At 52.7% G+C, this 19,744-nt stretch overlaps 1 protein-coding gene and 1 long non-coding RNA gene across 3 annotated transcripts in view; one reads left to right on the top strand and one right to left on the bottom strand.

The window, feature by feature from the left end:
• Nucleotides 1–336: 336 nt before the first annotated feature.
• LOC146893316 (uncharacterized) lies at nucleotides 337–17,617 on the bottom strand. The gene is made up of 4 exons (XR_015003848.2): nucleotides 17,456–17,617; nucleotides 15,345–15,470; nucleotides 2,897–3,252; nucleotides 337–743 (listed from the first exon to the last, which is right to left on the bottom strand). It is a non-coding gene; the product is annotated as an uncharacterized LOC146893316 (long non-coding RNA).
• Adam11 (ADAM metallopeptidase domain 11) overlaps nucleotides 17,162–19,744 on the top strand; it is a 16,635-nt gene continuing 14,052 nt past the window's right edge. For both annotated transcript variants that reach the window (XM_048445827.3, XM_048445826.3), the window contains exons 1-2: nucleotides 17,162–17,281; nucleotides 17,749–17,933. In XM_048445827.3, the coding sequence (XP_048301784.1) occupies nucleotides 17,218–17,281; nucleotides 17,749–17,933 (249 nt within the window). In that variant the 5' untranslated portion in view covers nucleotides 17,162–17,217. The remainder of the gene's footprint in view (nucleotides 17,282–17,748; nucleotides 17,934–19,744) is intronic.

Raw genomic sequence — 19,744 nt, 5'->3', positions numbered from 1 at the left:
GAGTGTGTGTGTGGTGGAGTGGGGGACTCGCTTCTGTTTAATAAGTTTATATGCAAAATTGGAAAAGATATACAATAGGAAGTTTCCAGCCCCAATTCCGGTTCCGAAGCCATTGGAGTCTCCCTGATAGAAGCAGTGTGAACAGGTTGTCAGGTCTCCTAGGACTTGACGCACGAGCACTCACATATGTCAGAAAGCCTCTCTTCCTGGACTAAGGGAGAACTCTTGCTCAGCACTCTTAGCTCAGGTAGAGCACTTGCCTCTTACACACCAAGCCCTAAGTTTGAACCCAGAAACAAACAGACAGACAAAAAAAAATCCTTTTATGAAAATCCATGGTATTTTACTTTGCTTTATTTAACCCGATCATTTTGGAATGAGTTTTGGATAATATCTGTACTCCCCAGCTCTTTGGCTTTTTTGTCTCCATTTATTTTTTTTTAAGATTTAGTTTTTATTTTTAATTACATATCTGTGTGTAGGTGTGGGCACATGAGCACAGGTGCTCTAGGGAGCCAGAGGCCACAGAGCCCCCGGAGGTGGAGGTGTCCTGCGTAGGCTCTGAGAACCAGTCTGAAGAGTACACCTTTAACAGCTGAGCCATCTCTCCAGCCCCCACCCCATTTCGTCTGAACATCAGCCTAAGTTGACCTTGATGTTAGTATTAGTTTTGACTTACAAAACCTGCACTGGGAAGCGAATGTCCGATGTGTTCGCCCTGTGGTCCGGGAATGCAACAGCATCTAGAAAATAAAAGCTGTCGTGAGCAGCCACTCTCTGGGGCCTTGCCGTCTCTAGATGCATTGGGGTCACTCACAAGAGGGCAGCTCCAGTCCCACCTGGGCCTGGGGAATCTCAGAGCACCTACTCTGTTCTCATTCTATAGAGTGAGCCACCGCCAGGATCCACAGAAGGCTGCATTCATTATAGCCCTTGGAGGCTCTGCCCAGGTCACCTCCAGCTCCCAGGCTGAGACTGAGCTTCTGCAACCCTCCCAACAGCAGGAGGCCAAGTGAGGCTGCAGCAGCTCACCCCACCAGGCCCAGTTCCTCGGACCCCCCATAGCTCCCTTACATCCTTAACCTATTTTCCCTTTTCCTTTAAAGAACACATCCAGAAACAGAGTCAAGAACACAGAAAGGTCAGTGTGGTAGCTTTCCCTCAGCTAATTGCAATCCCTCCCTCTATAAACACTTCCCCACGGCTCCCTCTGAGGCAGCATCTGCTCACTTTTCTGGGACAGGAAGCAAGTCCAGCTTCTGTTGCCCCCTCACGTTTCCAGGGCTCAAGCCTTGGATCTCTGGGGACTCAGGAGCGCATCCGAGTCCAAGTGCAAAGCTGCTAGGCCCCGGCTTCTCCTCAAGAGCCAGGACCCCATGCAGGAGCCTTGGCTCCTGCCTCTCCTGGCTGTTCCACACTCAAGTTCAGCATCCTCTTCCTTCTGATTCAGTAGCAGTTTGGGGTGGGCAGTTTGACAGCTGCCTACCGTTTTCAGAAATGCCAAACTCTCTGAAACTGACAAACAGGCAGATTGATGGACTCTGTCTCCTGGCTCCTCTTGGACAGCGGGCGCGTTCTCCCCGGGATGTTTCTCCCAAAGCTGCTCTTTAAGTGGCATTTATTCGTGAACAAGCAGGAGCTAAGAAAAGTTGCTTGGCACTTCCTCGTGCTCTGAATTCAAGGAATTCTATGGGGGACTCGATTTTAATCACTGTCTTAGTTAATTAGAGAGACCAGAAATTATCCTCTGAAAGTAATTAATGGAGCTGTTAAACCGAGGAAAAGGGGGGTGCCTTTTGCTTGGGTGCTAGGATGGCCCGCAGTGGGGCTGGGACTGTGGGTCTCCAGCTTCTTTGGGTAATGTGTGACTGTTAGTTCTGGCTTCCAGCCTGCTGCTTCCTCTCCAGCAGCTCCCCTGGTTACTGAGTAGATAGAAGCGGTCTTAATGCTGGCAGGTTTTTGGAAACTGCACACACCTCGCTGGTAGGAGTGAGTCTTGTGATTTACTGATCCTGTTTGTCCCTTTGGCCCCCTTTACTCTGCATTCTCAGGAAGTAGAGCTCCCCTGCGGTGGTTTTCTGTCACCCACCCTGCTACTAAAATCACAAACACTGTTTTTTTTTCCCTGTTTTTGTTTGCTTTATAGAGTGTCAATGTGTAGCCCCGGCTGGCTTCAGACACGTCGTGGGTCTCCTCCCTGACTGCCTAAGTGTTGGGTTTCCACTGTGACGCCACACCTGGCACCACACTGTCTTCACCCCTTGTCTTCTCTGACTTTTATCCCCATAAAACAAAACGGTCTTCATGGAGACTTCTGCCTGGACAATGCTCTCAGGTCCCTCAAGATTCTGAGGTACCTGGATCCCAGGTCTAGAAAGAACCTCGCACATTGTAGGACTTCCGTGTTTTTACCAGAAACTGCCAGGGCCCAGTTACTCCCAGCTTTCTAATGGAGATGGCATCCTTGGAGATTGGCAGCCTGAGAACCTCATACAAGTCCTGTATCCTTCTGCAGGAGGGCATGTCTAAGACTGTAGGGCAAACCCGGTGGCCTGTCCCTCAGTAATGAGACTCTGTCTCCCTGGGCTAGAGGCTGAAGAGCTTCTGGGAGTGCTTTGCCTCTGCCAAATGGACCGGCATGGGCTCTTAAGCTTTGGCAGGGACGTGCTTCTCCGAGAACTTCCGGTGCGGTGCGCTGTGGTGCGTGTGGTGCCGCCCGCTCTGGGACAGACCAATAGCTAATGTGTGCGCTCCTCCCTTTACAGCGCCAGACTGCAGGCACCGTGCCTCAAAGACGAAGGTGTGAGGTAGTGAGCGAGACCTCCCTGCCCTCTGCTTGTCCCCACAGGAAGGAAGGAAGGTACTCATGGAACCCCAGCTGACACAGAACAAGTACCTGCACCTTGGTGTTCCTAGGAAGCCACTCGTCCCCACTGGAGGGCTCCCACAGCCCACCGGAGGCTCTGAGGGTGGCATTGGTGCTCCTGGAGATGAGTCAGAGGTTAATGATCCTGTGTGAATTACCGCCACGTAATACGCTGTTTCTATGAGCCTGTGATGTCCCGTGTAGGTTCATTATTGCTGCTGCATTCTGCAGGATATATGCCGGTGCTTGATGCGGAGTGATTACTGGCGTGGTCGTAGCACTTACACACTATGGCCCCTGGCCGAAAGTGTGGGAAGTGGCACTGGGGATTCACGTTATACTCAGTGAAGCCTTTCTGGGTGGAAACATGAGAGTCCTTCCTTGTCCTAGTAAGGAAAACTGAAGTCAGAAAAAGCGAAGGATATGTGTACTGCCACTTTCCTGGCCAATTGTGGCGCAAGGATGGAAGTCGGGATTCCTAACAGCCCCGCCCAGTGTAGCTCCACTCTATCCTCTCTGCCCTCCTTAGTGGCCCTGCTCACCAAGAGCAGAACGGCAATGCTGATTGGTGATGTTAACCCGATGAGCTCTTAGTAGCCATATTGCTCATTGAGTCTTCAGAAAGTACTTGATCAAAAGTCTGTGCAAATCTGTATTTTTGTTCTCTAGCTTACTGAAGGAACTAAGACCATGCTTGCCGGGGACAAGAATTTTCTACGCCCTTCAGTCAAGGAGAGCAACTAACGACAGCCCCAGAGTTTGCATGCTACTCCTTCCCCCAAAGGGCCCGGGTTCCTCTATCAGAGTCTGAGGACTGTACAGATCAACTTGGCCCAAAGTACATGGAAAGATCACCGGCGGGTATCCGGACACCCCCTTTCCTATGAGACCGAACATGGAAAGATCACGGGCGGGTATCCGGACACCCCCTTTTGTATGAGACAGAACATGGAAAAACCACGGGCAGGTATCCGGACACCCCCTTTCCTATGAGACCGAACATGGAAAGAACACGGGTGGGTATCCAGACACCCCCTTTCCTATGAGACCGAACATGGAAAAACCACGGGCAGGTATCCGGACACCCCCTTTCCTATGAGACTGAACATGGAAAGATCACGGGTGGGTATCCTGACACTCCCTTTCCTATGAGACCAAGCATGTGTCCTTCTACCCCCATCTCCCTCACAACCAGGGTGGACACAGGGAACTGGCACTCAGGCTACAGCTGAGAGTGTAGGCAGCACGGATAGCATTGCCAGCAGAGGGAAGGCATAGCTTGTGTGTGCCTGCATCACAGGCCGGAGAGGAGACTGGGGGCAGCGCTGGGTTTCTGTACGGTTCTTTTCGTGCGCTATTCTGAAGCGTGTGCGCATCAGAGCTCATTAGCCTGGCCAACTTTGTCTGTAGCCTCCAAAGCAGAGAGAAAACATCACTCAGAAAGAAGGCAGAAGGGTGCGGAACTGTAGGTGCTCCTTTCTCCTCGAAGGTCCTAGAAGACTCTCCTTAATTTCCTCCTGAGGTCTCAGACTTCCATCTTCCCCACAGTAATCCATGGGACTGCACTCTGCCCCTCCACAGCACGGGCTGGTGTAACCAAATGGTGTGTCTGGCATTGACCTCAGTCAGCAGGGTTTGCCAAATGCATCCAAATCATCTCTGACCCTCAAAGCGTCTTGCATGCTTGCAACTTAAGGCCAGAAGCACTCGGTGCAGGTCTAGCTATCCAGAACCTTCACTGCGCCTCTCCTCTTTACTCGGAACACCAGCCCTCACTGGAGTGCTGGCAATGTTTATAATTCCTGCCCATGGGAAATAATGGGGGCAACACAATCAAGTGTTTAAGGCCCATTTCAGACACAGTGAGTTCAAGGCCAACACTGGCTACACAATGAGACTCTGTCTCAAAAAAAAAAAAAAATGTTTTTTAGAAGCCACCTACCCTTAAATGATACCAAGGACCAAGGCAGTTTAAATAAATAAATAAAAGGTTTCTCTTCACAGGCCATGAATATCACTGCTCTCATTTAAAACATCTGTTTAGGTTCTGCCAGACTAGAATCTGTCGGTGTAGAGTCAAGGGACAAAGTGGGAAGAGCTAATACAGGTGTCTGTAGTCATGGCTGTTGGTCTAGCCTTGTTTCCTTCCAAACTGTGAGCTCCTGAACCTTCTGGTCCCCTTTCTGCTCCTGTAAAATGGGATGCCCCCTTACTCTGCCCAGCCTGAGGGGCTCTTCTAGCAATCGGATGTGCAGTGAGGATAAGGTGTCTGGAGACGAGCAGGGAAGGCCACAGCTCCTTCCACACAGGCACCAGGCCCGGGCAGCTGCTCGTGCCTTTCTTTCCCCAGTCCTGTCGCTTCACCGTAGTCAAATGGAAGGTTTCTGGGCTTCAGGAAGTTCCTTCCTTGCACCATCTGTTTAAATCCTTTCCTGAAGTTTCTTTTCTGGGACCCAGAGGCTCCCGCACCCCCAGACAGCTCACACAGTACCAGGTAGGCCCTTCTGATTCCTGAGTGCTGTGGCTAGTTGCAGGCCAAAGTCCACCCTCAGGAGCCTGCTGGTCAGATTTGGCATTGGCCATCTGTTTGCTCCGTTGGCAAAGTCTCTTCTGGGAACTTAGCCCAGAGAAGAGACACACAAGGACTTTTTATTTCTTTTTGGTGGTCTTTAACCCTACTGACAAATTTGACTTTATTTTTCAGAGAGCAATATGCTGTTTTCTGAAATTCAGATTTATAAAGCTACCATCATCAGAGTGACCTGGGTCCCCCTGAAAATGCAGGTCCCAGCGGTGGAGGAGGAGGAGAAGGCTCAAGGGTAAAGACACTTTCTGAACAAGCGTGACAACCTGAGTTTGAATCCCCAGTGCCCATAAGAAAAACCTGGCACAGCTGTGCACACCAGAACCCCAGTGCCCGTAAGAAAAGTCTGGCGTGGCTGTGCGCACTGGAACCCCAACACTGTGGGGACGGAAACAGGAGGATCACTGAGACATTCTGACTACCAGCTTGGCTCCAGGTTCAGCAGTAGACCCTACCTCCTCTCAGACACTGTTGTTCATACTGTCTCTGTGTCTTTCTCTGTCTCTCCACAGAGTCTCTGTGTATGTGTTTCTCTGTGTCTCTCTGCCTCAGGGGAATGAGCTGGAGAGTCAAGGTGTAGGACAACCAGTGTCCTCCCCTGGCCCCTTTGTGTCTCTGTGCACATATACCAAATACACAAACACAAAGCAGGTCCCCCCCCCTTTTTTTTTCTAAATAAATGCAAGCAGACTGGAAAGATGGCTCAGAGGTTCAGAGCACTAGCTATTCTTCCAGAGGTCTGGAGTTCAATTTCCAGCAACCACATGGTGACTCACAACCATTTATAGTGAGGTCTGATACCCTCTTTGACTGTACAGGCATACATGCATATAGAACACTATACATAACAAATAAATAAATCTTTTAAAAAACGAGATAAAATAAACACAGGCTTCTGGACTTTTACCCATCCCTGCAGACTCAGAATCTGCAATAAGAGTCAAGCTCATGATAGTGCACACCTGTAATCTTAGCAAAAGCTGGAGAGCAATGAATTCAGAGCCCACCCGAGCTACAAGGTAGGACTTTGTCTCAGAAAACCAAGGACTAAGGACTGTGGCTCTAGCTCAGTAGTAGGACCCTTTCCTGTTATGTCCAAAGCCTTGGATTCGATCCCCGCCTCATGGACACTCACACACATGCAAAGCATCTCTGGTATTAGAACCCCAGAGACAGGGCCTTAGATGCCCACGGGTGCTTTCTGTTCACACCAAAGCTTGGCGCTTGTTGGGCTAACTGACTAAAGGTTTTGCAGGGTGGGCCCCTTGCTGAATTATATGACCATGGTGACATACAGGCTTGTCAGTGTTCCCACTCTGCAGAGCCTGAGAATTTGGACTTTCACTGACTAAGTAAAGAAGGGATTCAGCTCAGCTGAATTCAGCTCAATGCCCTCTTGGAACCTTCCATTTCTTCATACTGTGTGTCTCTGTATGTCTCTCTGTCTGTTTCTCCACAGTCTCTGTATATGTATCTCTTTCTGTCTGTCTTTCCAGACTCTCTGTGTATGTGTCTCTCTTGTTTCTCTGTCTCTCTATGTCATACACACACACACAAACACACGCACGCGCGCGCGCGCGCGCACACACGCACACACACATTCTCTCTGTGTAACCCAAGCTGGCCCTGAATTCATTGCCCTAGGGCCTCAGCTTTTCCAGTGTGGGGATTTACAGACCGTGCCTGGCATGTTGTCATACCCTTCTTTTTTTTTTTCCATGACAGGGTTTCCTCTATAGCTTTGGAGCCTGTCCTGGAACTAGTTCTTGTAGACTAGGCTGGCCTCGAACTCACAGAGATCCGCCTGCTTCTGCCTCCCAAGTGCTGGGATTAAAGGCGTGTGCCACCACTGCCCCAGCTTGTCAGACCCTTCCTAACTTCTGAGTCACAGGGTTAGTTCATGCAGCACAGCATCAGGACAAGGAGGGCTGAGTCAAAGCGCTTGCAAAGCTAAGGAGAGCCCATGTCCGTCAGCAGATGAGAACCGTGGGTCAGGAAATCGGGCAGTGGGAGGGTGGAGAGACGGTGGAGGAGATGAGGGCCTCCTCGGGGAGCCAGCAGCTGAGGGGAGGCAGCAGCTGAGGCTAAGCCCAAATGCTCACACCCCTTCCTAGAAGGCACAAGAGGTCCCAGACACCAGGTGGCCTAGGTGTGGCAGCCGAGCTAGGTCCGGCGTGGCCTTGGGCTTACAGTGCAGCCGAGAAAACTGGAAAAGGAAGGTGGGGTAATGAAGGAATGCAGTTTGGTGTTGGGCTTGAGGAGCCTAGTGGGGAACTGGCCCAAATCAGGTTCTCTGCATATATAGCACCCCACGATGTATGTATAAGAATTATTGAAAGAGGGGCTGGGGAGATGGCTCAGTGGTTAAGAGCACTGACTGCTCTTCCAGAGGACCCGGGTTCAATTCCCAGCCACCACATGGCAGCTCACAACTGTCTGTAATTCTACTTCCAGGAGACCCAACACTCATGGCAAAGCACCAATGTACATAAAAAATAAATATTTAAAAAAAAAGAATTATTGAAAGAAATAGACAATCTTTACATTTTTATAATAAGCTGGGCATGGTGCACACATAACCTAACACTCCTGAAGAAGGAAGATGATGGTCTATTTAGTGGAACTCTCTCTCCTTCCATAGATAGAGATATATATGTATACATATATACGGCACTATATATATATTGAATATATATATAGCATGCCTATATATAGCTTGCACATGCACTCAAAACTCAAGAATTATGAAAGGCTTCATGTAAGTTTGTATTCCGCACCCGTCCTCAGGTCGGCACGAGTGCACCCGCCTCCAGCTGCCTCACTGTGTTGTGGGTCGGTTGGCGCCACGCGCGCCGCTGCCCCCCAGTGTGTCGCCAATAATCTATAACTACTAAAAACTGTCCTTATTCCCCCTACTGCAAAATACGCCATTGTCTGAATCTGCTGTTCTTCATTTAACCGGTTTCTTACTGATGGACACAGATTCGCTGCAGCAAATAAGTGTTTACAAGAAATGTGTAATAAAGTCCTGAGGTAGCGATGCTGGATCAGAGGGCGCCTGCGTTCGTAATTTTCATCCGAGTGGCCAAATGACAAATGACTTTAAACATGCACGCACTCACACACACACACTCACACGCACACACACATGCACTCACACACACTCTCACACACTCACACACACGCACACACACACACACAATCTCACTGTTTCCACATCCCTTGCTAAACGCTGTATGCTGTCAGGCTTGTTGGCCCGCAGCAATCTGATGAACGGGAGTGTGTTGGCACAGACCTATCTTCAGTGTTTCTTACAATGAACCCTGTTAGAAGGGTTCTCCTGTTTGCTCGTCTGAATTTTCTGTGCTCATTTCCCTGGGTTATTGATCACTCTCTCCATGGTTTGTAAAGAGCCCTCCATGCATTAGGGTATTTTTTTATTAACTTTGAGCATCTTTGTAATTGGTGGCTTCTCTTTTAACTGTGTTTGTGATTTCTGCTGTGTGTACACCTTGTGACCTTGTACACCTTTGTGTACAGTCAAATTTATCAGCTTTTCTACGTGTTTCCTACAGTTAGTACTGTACTTAGAAAATCCTTAAAAGGGAATGTTTGGATTTGCTGAATTTGCTAGGACGCCAAACAGCAACGCCCTTTAGCCTATTTGCAATACAGGGCTGAAATACAGAGAGCAGTTTGTAGAAGAGACCTGTCTTATTCATCTCAGTTGAGACAGTGGCTCACCTTTTAGGCCCGACTAGCCTCGAACTCTCAACCTTCCTGCATGGCTTCCCGGTGCTGGAATCCGGGTGTGAACCACTGTGCCTGACTTTGAGGAAGAGGTTTGGAAGTCCTGAGTAAAGAGGAGTCCTGAGCAGTGAGGAGACAAGCTAGCACAGGAAGGGAGACCTGAAGTGGAAGAAGCTGAGGACAGAGCAGGCCCTTCCTGCTCTCGGGAGCTTTCCCCTTTATCTTGCCTGGCAGGCGAACGTAGATACGGGAGGAACTCCTTACAAGGGGCTCCTGGTATAGCTGGCCCCATCACTGTCACCTGTGGTGGTGTCCGATGCACGAGTGAGGGAGAGAGAGAGAGCCCACAGGGAGGCCTCTTCTGTTCTTCCCGTGCTGCTGGGATATGTGGTATCAGATGGAGGTCAGGCCTGCCCACTGTGCCATCTGGGTCCCCCCAACCCAGCAGGCTCCCTTGGTCTTACAGGATGTGTGTCTGTCCCCACAGGCCATTGGGTTCCCTGGCTGATTGCCCCACTCTGTCTTAAGACTCCGCCCCCTAGCCAGCCATCCGTCTTAGGGATGAAGGAGAGAAGTGGCCACAGGACTCCGGGTATCCCAGACCAGAATGGCACCAGCTGAACCTGCAGAGACTTGGTGAGGTGCCAGGATTAGAAGCAAGGTCTCAGGGTCTGGGGCACCGGTCTGTGTCTCGTGTGTGTCGTCGTCGTCCGTCCCCCCCCCCCCCCCCCCCAGCAGCGTGTACCTTCTGACCAGCTCTGCTCTCATGGACCTCCGCTCTGACCCAGACCTGGCTCTCTCTGGCCACCAGCGCAAGACTCAGTTCCCTGGTGGCAGTGCTGAGAAGAAGCCAGGGACCATCTGGTTAAACACCTCATCTTTTGTCCCAAGGGCCTCCGGTCTCTGCGGTAGCAGATATGGTTTCTCCTTTCCTCTTCCGCATCCTGGGACAAGACCCCTAGCCTCCTGCCTGCCCTTGGCCACCCACAGAAACTTCCCAGCCCTCATTCTCTGGCAACCCTCAGACAGACCAGCAAAGTCTTGGACCATCCAGTCCCAGGCCTATGGGAAGATGGCCCATAGAATCTGAGGATTCTGAGTGAGCGACCCTGGTGCTCTTCCCCAGCAGACTGACCAGGTCTCCACGACTCTACTCAACAGCAGGGGGCCTGCCCATGACCACCTGCCTCACTTTCCCCCTTGCTTCCCCACTCTCTGCCAACTGGAATAGGATCTCATTGCTCCCGATAGTTTTGGGGCCCCCAGCCTCTCCAAGTGTCCTGTCTCCCTATCTCCCAGGCCCAGCCCCTGCTCAGTGCTGGGAGAATGCTGCTTCTATGAACCCCAGAGACCACTCCTAACGGCAGGACTAGATTCAGGTATACCTGTGTTGGTTCTGCCCTCTAACCAGGGCTGGCTGGGACAAGGAGGACCAAAGCCTAAGACCACACCAAAAAGAGCAGGAGTCCCAGACCTTTGGGGTACAAGTAAGCGACTGCGGCACTCAGCTCTGCAGTACAAAAACACCGCGAATCTGCCTGGGCTTTGACTGAAGGATTCCGAACTGGGAATGCCCTCTACCTCCATCCACGAGTGAGAGCCGACAGAACTCTGCAGTAGGCTTGCCCAGCCACAAGCAGCTGCCCACAGAGGCAGGTTGGCATGAGAGGGACCACAGGGAAGCTGGAGCAGTGGCCCAGCTTCCTGCCACCACCACTCCGCCCCACCCCCACTGCGCACTTGCCTCCTTCCAGAGCCAAGGGTTAGCTGGTGTTGCCCACCCCCATGGCAGCCTCTTTCCCACAAGCATGTGGTCTCTCCCGCTTTCTGAAATGGCTGTTTATGTCCCCTCCCCCAGCCCCCCACGCTCCCACAGATCCTCGGGAACATATGAAGCAGAGGAGGGGCTAGGGCTGCGTGGCTCCCAGCGCTTCCTCCCCCATGCACTTAGCTGGAACCCAGCACCAACCTTTCCCCTGAGCCCAGACCGAGGCTGGAGGCCCTCTGGGGAGCCCTCTCAGCTCTTTCCTGCACCCCAGTTAGTCTGAGCTTCCCACCAAGAACACTGCTGTTCCGGGGTCAGCATCTCACCTGCCAAGTGTGCGTCACCCTCTTCCCTCCCTCCCACAGGACCTCCTCCCATTTCTTACAGCCAAGCCATTAATCTGGAGACAGAAATGGGCTTGCTATCGATTCCTTGGCCACTATATTTTTTTTTTTATTACAGTTTGTGCTGTGGTCCTTCTCACCGTCTCTGCCTGTGTGTTTGTCTCTTTAAATGTGGAAGCTGCCAGTAGTCTGGTGCTATTCTGTCTCCTTTTGGAGGAAGAAAGGGGGGCTGTGAGTGAGGACCTGAGCTGCTAGTTTGGAGATAGAGCAACTGTGTACACCAGCCTCCTCGGAGACCCCGTTCATCCTTTTTATTCTATTTAAGTTCTACAGCCCTGGTTCAGGGCCTGTCAATAAATTTGTTAATCACTGAGAGCAAAGAGGCCAGGCTAGAGTGCAGTGTGTCGGTCTCAGTCTGCCCTTTAGTGGCCCAAGGCAGGTTAGGGCCCCGCTGACCGCTGTCCACAGACACTGGAGAACAACTTAGGTCCCTGCCTAAAGAAGGCTGTGTGAATCCACAACCTCCTGCAGCCTGGCCTGGGACCAAGAGCAGTTGGGGCACCGATCCCTACCTTGGCCACTCTTCCCTGCCCTGTCTGGTATTTTTAACTCTGCTGTCCAGTAAGTAGTCATCTGTAGAGAAAAACTTGGCACCTGCTGTCAAAACGACTGTCCAGCACTTGGGAGGCAGAGGCAGGTGGATCTCTCTGAGTTCAAGGCCAGCCAGGTCTACAGAGCAAGTTACAGGACAGGCTCCAAAGCTACACAGAGAAACCCTGTCTTGAAAAATAAAATAAAACAAAACAAGCAAACAAACTCCCATCCAGCTGTGCAGTGGCGCACATGCCTTTAATCCCAGCACCTGGGAAGCAGAGGTGAGCAGATCTCCCAAGTTCAAGGTTAGCGTGGTCAACATAGTGAGTTCCAGGACAGCCAGAGCTATACAGCCATAGTAAGATCCTGTCTTAAAAATATTTAAAGAGAGAGAAGAAGTGAAGGAGGGAGGAAGGGAGGGAGGGAGGGAAGGAAGGAAGGAAGGAAGGAAGGAAGGAAGGAAGGAAGGAAGGAAGGAAGGAAGGAAGGAGGGCATGAGTAAGATGGTTTCTGAGTCCCTCCCAGTGGTGAAATACCTTGACCTCATCAAATCTCACCCTGTCCTACCCAAGAATTCATCCTCAAAACAAGACCTGGTTCCCTTTGTCTTTTGTTCTTGAGTTGCTCTGTCACTGGCTGCAGCCAGCTAAATTCAAGTTCCACACCCTCACTCTCTCAAGCTTCCTGGCCCATTTAATTCAGCCACCTGCCTCCGCTGTCCCTCCTCCTGCCACTACCTAGTCCAATGAGGTCCTGGTCTTCTTGCCAGGGTCCACTCAGCCTCTGTGGCTGTCCCTTAGTGTTCCCTGGGCTTCATCCTAGAGACTGCACATGCTGGGCAGTTACTGCACCACTGAACTGCATGTCTTCATCTGACTGTGCCTAGGAGCCCTGGTTAGGAGCTTTGCACCTATATGGACCTAAGTTTAAGTCCAGATCTTGCTTCATAACTCCATAAGCTTTGAGAAATGAAGGTCGCCTGGCGGTGGTGGCTCACGCCTTTAGTCCCAGCACTTGGGGAGGGGGCAGAAGCAGATAGATCACCACAGAGAAACCCTGTCTTGAAAAACAAAAAACAAAAGAAAGAAAGAAAGAAAGAAAGAAAGAAAGAAAGAAAGAAAGAGAAAGAAAGAAAAAGGAAAACAAAGGAAAGAAAAATGAAGGTCGTGGTAGCTCCATCAGGAAATGAAAAGCACCTAACTGCATGTGTGAGGTGCTTGGCACACCTTGGCACACTGTCTCAACAGACTGGTGTGGTCTCTTCCCTCCACACACTTAGACTGGCTTTTCTTTGTCTTACAACCTCTATCCATGTCTATGGTATAAATGGCAGGTGATGAATAACTGAGGACATAGCTCAGTCCTTAGAGTGTTTGCCTAACAGGCACAAAGCCATGGGTTCAAACCCCAGCACTGTATAATGCAGGAGTGATGGTGTACATCTGTAATCCCAGCCTTTAAAAGGTGGACTTCTGGGTTATCCTCTGCTACATAGCAAGTTTGAGGCCAGCCAAGGATATCTGAGATGAGACTCTGTCTCAAAATAAAATATTAAAAAAAATAAAAGGTGGTTAAGGCTGCTAAGGGTCACTGTCACACTTGTCCCCAGGTCCTCTTGAGACTAAGTCTCCAGTCTCCAGGAAGACCTCTATGGGGAAGAAAAGGGACAGATGAACTTTGAGATTGTAAGTCCCTCACAGGCTGGTGTGTCGGGGATCCTGGAACAGCCTCCTTCTCCCTGGGCAAGGCCCCAGAGCTGCAGAGGTTCCCGGAGAGCCACTGGAATGGGATGTAGCAGGAGCGGTGGGTTTGGCGTGGCTGCTCAAAGGAGAAGAGCAGTCTGCCTGGGCTGGGTCTGAGATGAAGCAAGATGAACTTCCTATGCAAGTACCACAGCACTTCCTGGTCCCAGCCCTTCAGAACCATGCCATTCTAGCTATACGTGCAGAGAGGTCCCTGAGGCCTGCAAGCCTGTGGATCATGGGTGCTCCACAAGGCTCAAGGAACTGGTTCTTCCTCACACCTCTATTGCTGGTCCAGTCAACGGACCCTCTTCTATGCCTCAGACTCTGTAAATGCATGGAGTTCAGTCATTGCTGCTCTCCTCTCTCTCTCTCTCTCTCTCTCTCTCTCTCTCTCTCTCTCTCTCTGCAGCCTGTGAGCCAGGCTTGGAGGCAGAAGGGTCAAATATGAATACATGAGGGAACCAGGGTTGGGACCCCAATCTAGAGCCTCAAGACCTAGTCCTCTATTTATTATTTATTTATTATTTGGAGACAGGGTCTCACTATGTAGCTTTGGCTGGCCTGGAGCTTGATATGTAGCGATCCAACTGCCTAATGGCATCACCACGTCTGGCTCCAATAATATTTTTGTTTGTTTGAGACAAGGGCTTACTATGTAGCCCTGGCCGGCCTTGAATTCATAGTATTTAAATAAATTCATTAACACTCAAGGCCTATTCTTATCCCCTTCATCATTCATTCTGTCCCCTGGACAGACCCAATCTTTAGGCTTCAGACTGCGGACCAGGCCCGAGTGGCTCTCCCAACAGCAGTCCCTGTCTGTCACATGCCCAGGTTGTCACATGTCAACCTCCCCTACCTGAAGCTTCCAAAACAAGATCTGGGCCCTTCACCCACCCATCTTGGCCCTTTAGTAGGAAAATTTGAGGGGAGAGTTGCCTAAGAGCAGGGAAAACTACAAGGAGAGGGGGCCTAGTGCGGAGTTTCTAAAGGGGAGTAGACCTCTCCCTCTTATGGGGTAAATGGGGCCTTAGGTGTGTCATAAGGACAGAAAAGGTGCCAGCCAAGGAGACCCCTTGGCTGGGTGGAGGCCAGAGTGGCAGGCCATAGCTGTGGCATTGGGGTAGGGACGCCATAGGCAACTCTAAAGAGGGGCACGGGCAAGTCCCGATGCGAGAAGAAAACAGCAACTTCCATCAGGAGCCTGTCTAACAGGGGAGACCGTCTCTATTCTTCTGAAGTTCCCAACAGGAGGGCCACCAGTTTGAAGACAGAAATAGCTCCTGACCCATGGAGTTGGGCAGGAAAGCCAAAGCCAGCTCGGCTGGCCAGGCACCTTGTAGAGGAGCTGAGAGGGCTCAAGATGGGTGACGGAACCTTGCCTTGGGAAGTGAGACAGCCATAGGACAGTCGAGACATCCAACTGGATCCACACAGAACCAGGGACCCAAAAGATAAGTGATTTGGGGGCCACGGAGACATACAATTAAACCCAAACTGGTTTAGGGTGCCACCAGAAAAAAATGTCACTCAGGGCCAGGAAAGACTCCCCGGGAGTAGCAAAGGTATCGGAGTCAGAAACTACAGTGACTCAAATCCTGGACCTTGGGTTCAGACTCTCCGTGTGGTCCTAGATGGATGGAGAGACAGAGATTTCAGCCCCAGGGCCCTCCACCTAGCCTGTCTGAAGGCTTACCGTGTCAGGGTCTGCCAGTGTGCCATGGTACCTGACTCAGTGTGGTGGGGTGGGCCGTCACTCTCAGGTCTGGCATACCAAGTGGCTTGGAAGTTTAGAAATCAGATGTACCAGTCCCCTCCGAATCTGCAGAGAAGCAGAGGTGGGAACAGGCTTAACCAGTGAGGAATGGGACTCTTGCCTGTGACACACACCTCTCATTAGCAGCTGGGGGACTTAGAGTTCTATAAAATGGGGCGTACAATCTTGCCATCTGGAAAGCTGAATTTCAAGGGGAAACCACATGGTAGGGCCCTCTTCCCAGAAGCCCCTTCACCCAAGGATCCTGGAGATTTTCAAGATGTTTCCAGAGCGAAGGAAGAATTTGCTCAGTTTTGTTAAGCATCTGGGGCTGGAGTGGCAGGCAGGTGGTTGGGGAGGGGGAAGTCACCTCATTCCCAGCATTGATGTCAGTGCCTCTCGGGAAATCGCCTTCTCACCTCTCCTGGGCCTAAAATAGAGCTGGGGGTGGGGGGTGCTGTCACAAGCTAGAGGCAGCTCCCCAGTCCCCAGCAGAGGCCCTGAGGGAGCAGAGGACTCAGGAAGGGGTTTCCTGTCTCCACTCTTATTCCTTAGTGACCTGTGGTTCCCAAGTATTGGTATAAAAACGCCACGGTCTTCAGAGGTCACGATGGGGCCTGGCGGTGGTCACACAACCATGTGTACTCAGTCCCCAGGCCAGGCATCACCAATCAGAGGCAGGGTCCTGTGTCATGTCCCACGTGCTCTTGGACATCTCAGCCAGGTATTGAGTTCTTCCACCTCTCCGAGAGGTCAAAGATCCCAGCCCCTGACATTGCATCTCTCTTGCCCAAGAAACCCAAGAAGTGGGTTTAAAGGCTCAGCTGGGGCAGTGAGGCTTGGGGACACCGCTGAGAAGGTGGGTCACAAGTATTTTATAGCCAGAGCAGCCTAAGTTGACCAGAGACATACATCTGGTCGCTCCAAGTAACTTCTGCTCCTTAAATAAGATCCGGACATGGGAGACAAAAGGAGCAGGCTGGTCTTATGTAAACGACCTGGGCAGTTTGTGGTTTGTTTAGGAGGAAGAATTGGAATGCCCCCACCTGAGGAACTCAGGACCTCTTTGTCAAGAGAAGGCAGCCTGGGAAGCAGATTTAGGCAGAGAGCGGGAGGGCTGCAGTGGCCACCTCTGCTATGGATGATCTAGGGGTCCTGGAGGAGGCACCGAGGTGTGTGTGTAGGTGTTCAACAGGACCTCTGTCCCTCACGCCACCGAGCCCTCCCTTACCAAATGCTACAACCTTCTGTCAGCAGAGGCACTGGGGCTGGGGTACCCCATTCAAGAGTACTAAGCCCCGGAGGAGCGCCAGGACCATCAGCCACGCCCCACACCCAATTCCCCAGATGGGACTTCACTGAGTTAGAGCTCGCGACCCTTTTCACCCGGCCAGCCTCCACATGCCAATCCACGGGTTGCAGATCCTTAAGCGAGGGGGTGGTTGCGAAGGGGTCGCAGGATGGGGTGCACCTGCCGAGGGAGTGCCGGGAAGAGGGGTCCCCGGGCGGTGCCCCTTTTGTCCTACCGCAGCGGGAGCCCGGGCCCCAGCTGGGGGGCGGGGGGCGGGCCCAAAGCTCACGTGCTCGCCGCTCGCCTCTTAACCCGGCCCTGCGGCCCCGCCGGGATGGCCACAGCCCGAGCTCGCTGAGCCCCGCGCCACCCACCCGCGACCCCCGCCCGGCCCGCACGCCCGCCCCTCTCGCCGCCGGCGCTGCCCGCCCCCGCCCTCCTCCCTCCCTCTTTTCCTCCCTCCCTCCCTCCCCGCGCCGCTCGCAGCCGCAGCCCCCGGACCCGGAGGATTATGAGCGAACCATGAGGCGGCTGCGGCGCTGGGCGATCGCGGCTCTCCTGCTGCTGCCACTGCTTCCCCTGCCCGGTGAGTGACCCTGACCGCCTGGTCCCTGGCCCCGCGCCCCTGGTCGGCCCGTGCCCCGGGCTTTTGCGGCGGTTTCTGCTGCAGCCACATTTTCCTGCAGTGTTCCGGGTGACAGCGGGTCCCGAGCGCGGGAGGGTAGGGGAGCGGGAGACGAGGGAAGGTGCTTCCACCCACCTGTCCGGATCTTGCTGGCCCTACCACTACCATCCCCCTGAAGCTGGCCGGCGGACTCTGCAGGTCTCTGCGGGTTTGGAGGGGGGGGGGCAGTCGTGACTGTTGGGCAGAATGAAGCTCTCGGCCCCCTCCCCGTGGGGCTCTTCCCTTGGCAAAGCAGCTAGATCCTCCTACCCGTATGCCCACTGGGCTCCAAGGGCTGCGACCGAGTGGGGGCTGGGGCGTGCTCCCCCATCCCAAGTCTTTTGCCCCATGGAGGGCATCTGCCTGCAGCTATGGCCTTGTCTTCTCAGGTCTTGGGGCCCTGGGTCCCAGTGGAGCTCTGTATTGGAGGAGCTCAGCCCAGGTGGGGAGCCCAGAAAGGCCAGAGGGCCCCGAGGTCACAGAGCCCAGTCGGCTGGTAAGGGAGAGCACCGGGGGAGAGGTCCGAAAGCAGCAAGTGGACACCAGGGTCCGCCAAGATCCTCCCAGGGGGACGGTGAGTGGGGCTGCGTGGTGAGGTCAGGGGGCTGGAAGAGGCCTCCCAGTCCACCAAGTAGCCAGGGTTCGGTGCCATCCGCCGAGGCTGCAGCTTCTGCTGCCCCCCTTTCCGAGTAATGGTCCATCAGGTGGGTCTGCAGCCCAACAGTGGGGACAAGAGGACTCTCCAGCTCCAGGCCCCTCCAATCACTGTGGAAACCCCCTGCCCAGTGCACCCATAGACACTGGGCATGCTCAGGTTTCAATTTGCTTGGGGTCATACTTTAACCAGTCCCCAGTGCCCACCAGAATCAGTGGTTCTGTCTAAAACAGGTCCTGGGGGCAGGGCAGCACCATGCAGCTAAGTGCCCAGTCAGGGATTCATGCTCTTATGTCCCACCAAAGCCACCTTCCGTGGACTTTCTTGGAACAGTGTGATGCTTACTTCTGCCTCAGTTTCCCATTGGGCACACACAGGCTTATCCTTCTTGTCCTAACTGAAGGTGGGCCTTGCAAAAATGACCTGAGGCCCAGAATTCATCTGCAAATGCCAGCTCTACCTGGGCCCTGTCCCTTTCAAGCTGCTGCACCCCTGCCTCCCAGAGGAAGGTTAGGAATGAAGGAGATTAAGTGCAATTAATAATTAATTAAGCTCATGCGAACAAAAATCACCCAGATGGAATATTCATTCAGCATGCCTTAGCTCTCGGGCAGCTTGAAGCTGAAAGTTAGCCAGGCCAACAGGGGCGGCAGAGGGCTGGATAGTGAAGCCAGGCAGGAATAGGAGGTGGAGAGAGATTCAAAAGAGGGGCGAAGCCAAGTAGGAGAAGTTTGGGCAGCTGGGAGTGGTGGGATGTGAATTGGGCTGGGCAAAGGGAGGAGGATGAGACTGGCGTCTGGCCCTGCCTAATGTACTTGGTTAAAAGCCCTTAAGAAAGGGGGGGGTGAGGGAGGGTGCAGGGGTGGGGAGTAGTTGAGAAATGGAGTGGAGCAGGAAGGAACATGCATAATAGATGGACCATCGCTCAGGGCCCTGTCGTGGAAGAGAGGGGAGGGGGCTAATGGTCCTGAGTTGGCAGCTGCTACAGGGGTAAGGGGGGAGACAGAGGCCAACTTCGATGCCCACTCCAGCACCCAGGGTGGGCAGCTGAGTGAGCCTCAGGGATGTCCCAGGCCCAGGGGTAGGGTAACCTGGTCGCTGTTTGGTTCCTAGTGTAGCTTTCTATGAACTGAGTTCTCCCCAGTGGACTTGACCCTGCCTGACCTCTGGGACTCTGGCTTGAGCGGTACAGGATTCCAAGTTGTGGGGTCGAGGTATAGCTGGGAAGCTTGGGTGTTAAAAAGTGGGGGCTCCGGCTGGGTAGGCTGTGCCTCCAGCTAGTTCTTGTTAGCACAGCAGGCCCCGGACTATAGGGAGAGATGGGGCAGGGCCATGGGGCTGGGCTGGGCTCTGGATGTGCTTCTGCTGGGTGAGTGGGTTGGCGTGTATGAAGCTAATTGAATCCAACACATACCAAGTGGCCGAGGTGTGGGAGTGGAGAGTTCTGTGGATCTGGGGTCGCGGTTCTCCAGTGGAGGTTTCTCTAGGCCTGAGACCCTTTATGGGGACCTCATGCATCTTCCCTAGGGGAATTTCTTGGGGCCCTGGCGTCTCCACCCTTCAGTTTCCAAAGTCTAGAAACTTGTTCATGTGGGTAAGGGGAGGTAAAAAGCCAAGGCCATGGCTCCTTTGGGCCAGGCTTTCTACTGAGTGCTGCACGCATATTAATTACATCGTTTAATTTCCATAGACAGATGCTTCTTTCTGCCCCTCTCTTCAGATGAACGGGC

The sequence above is a fragment of the Myodes glareolus genome, chromosome 9, assembly GCF_982192425.1.
Source record: "Myodes glareolus chromosome 9, mMyoGla1.1, whole genome shotgun sequence".
Lineage (NCBI taxonomy): Eukaryota > Metazoa > Chordata > Mammalia > Rodentia > Cricetidae > Myodes > Myodes glareolus.
This window is presented reverse-complemented; position numbering and strand designations above follow the sequence as displayed.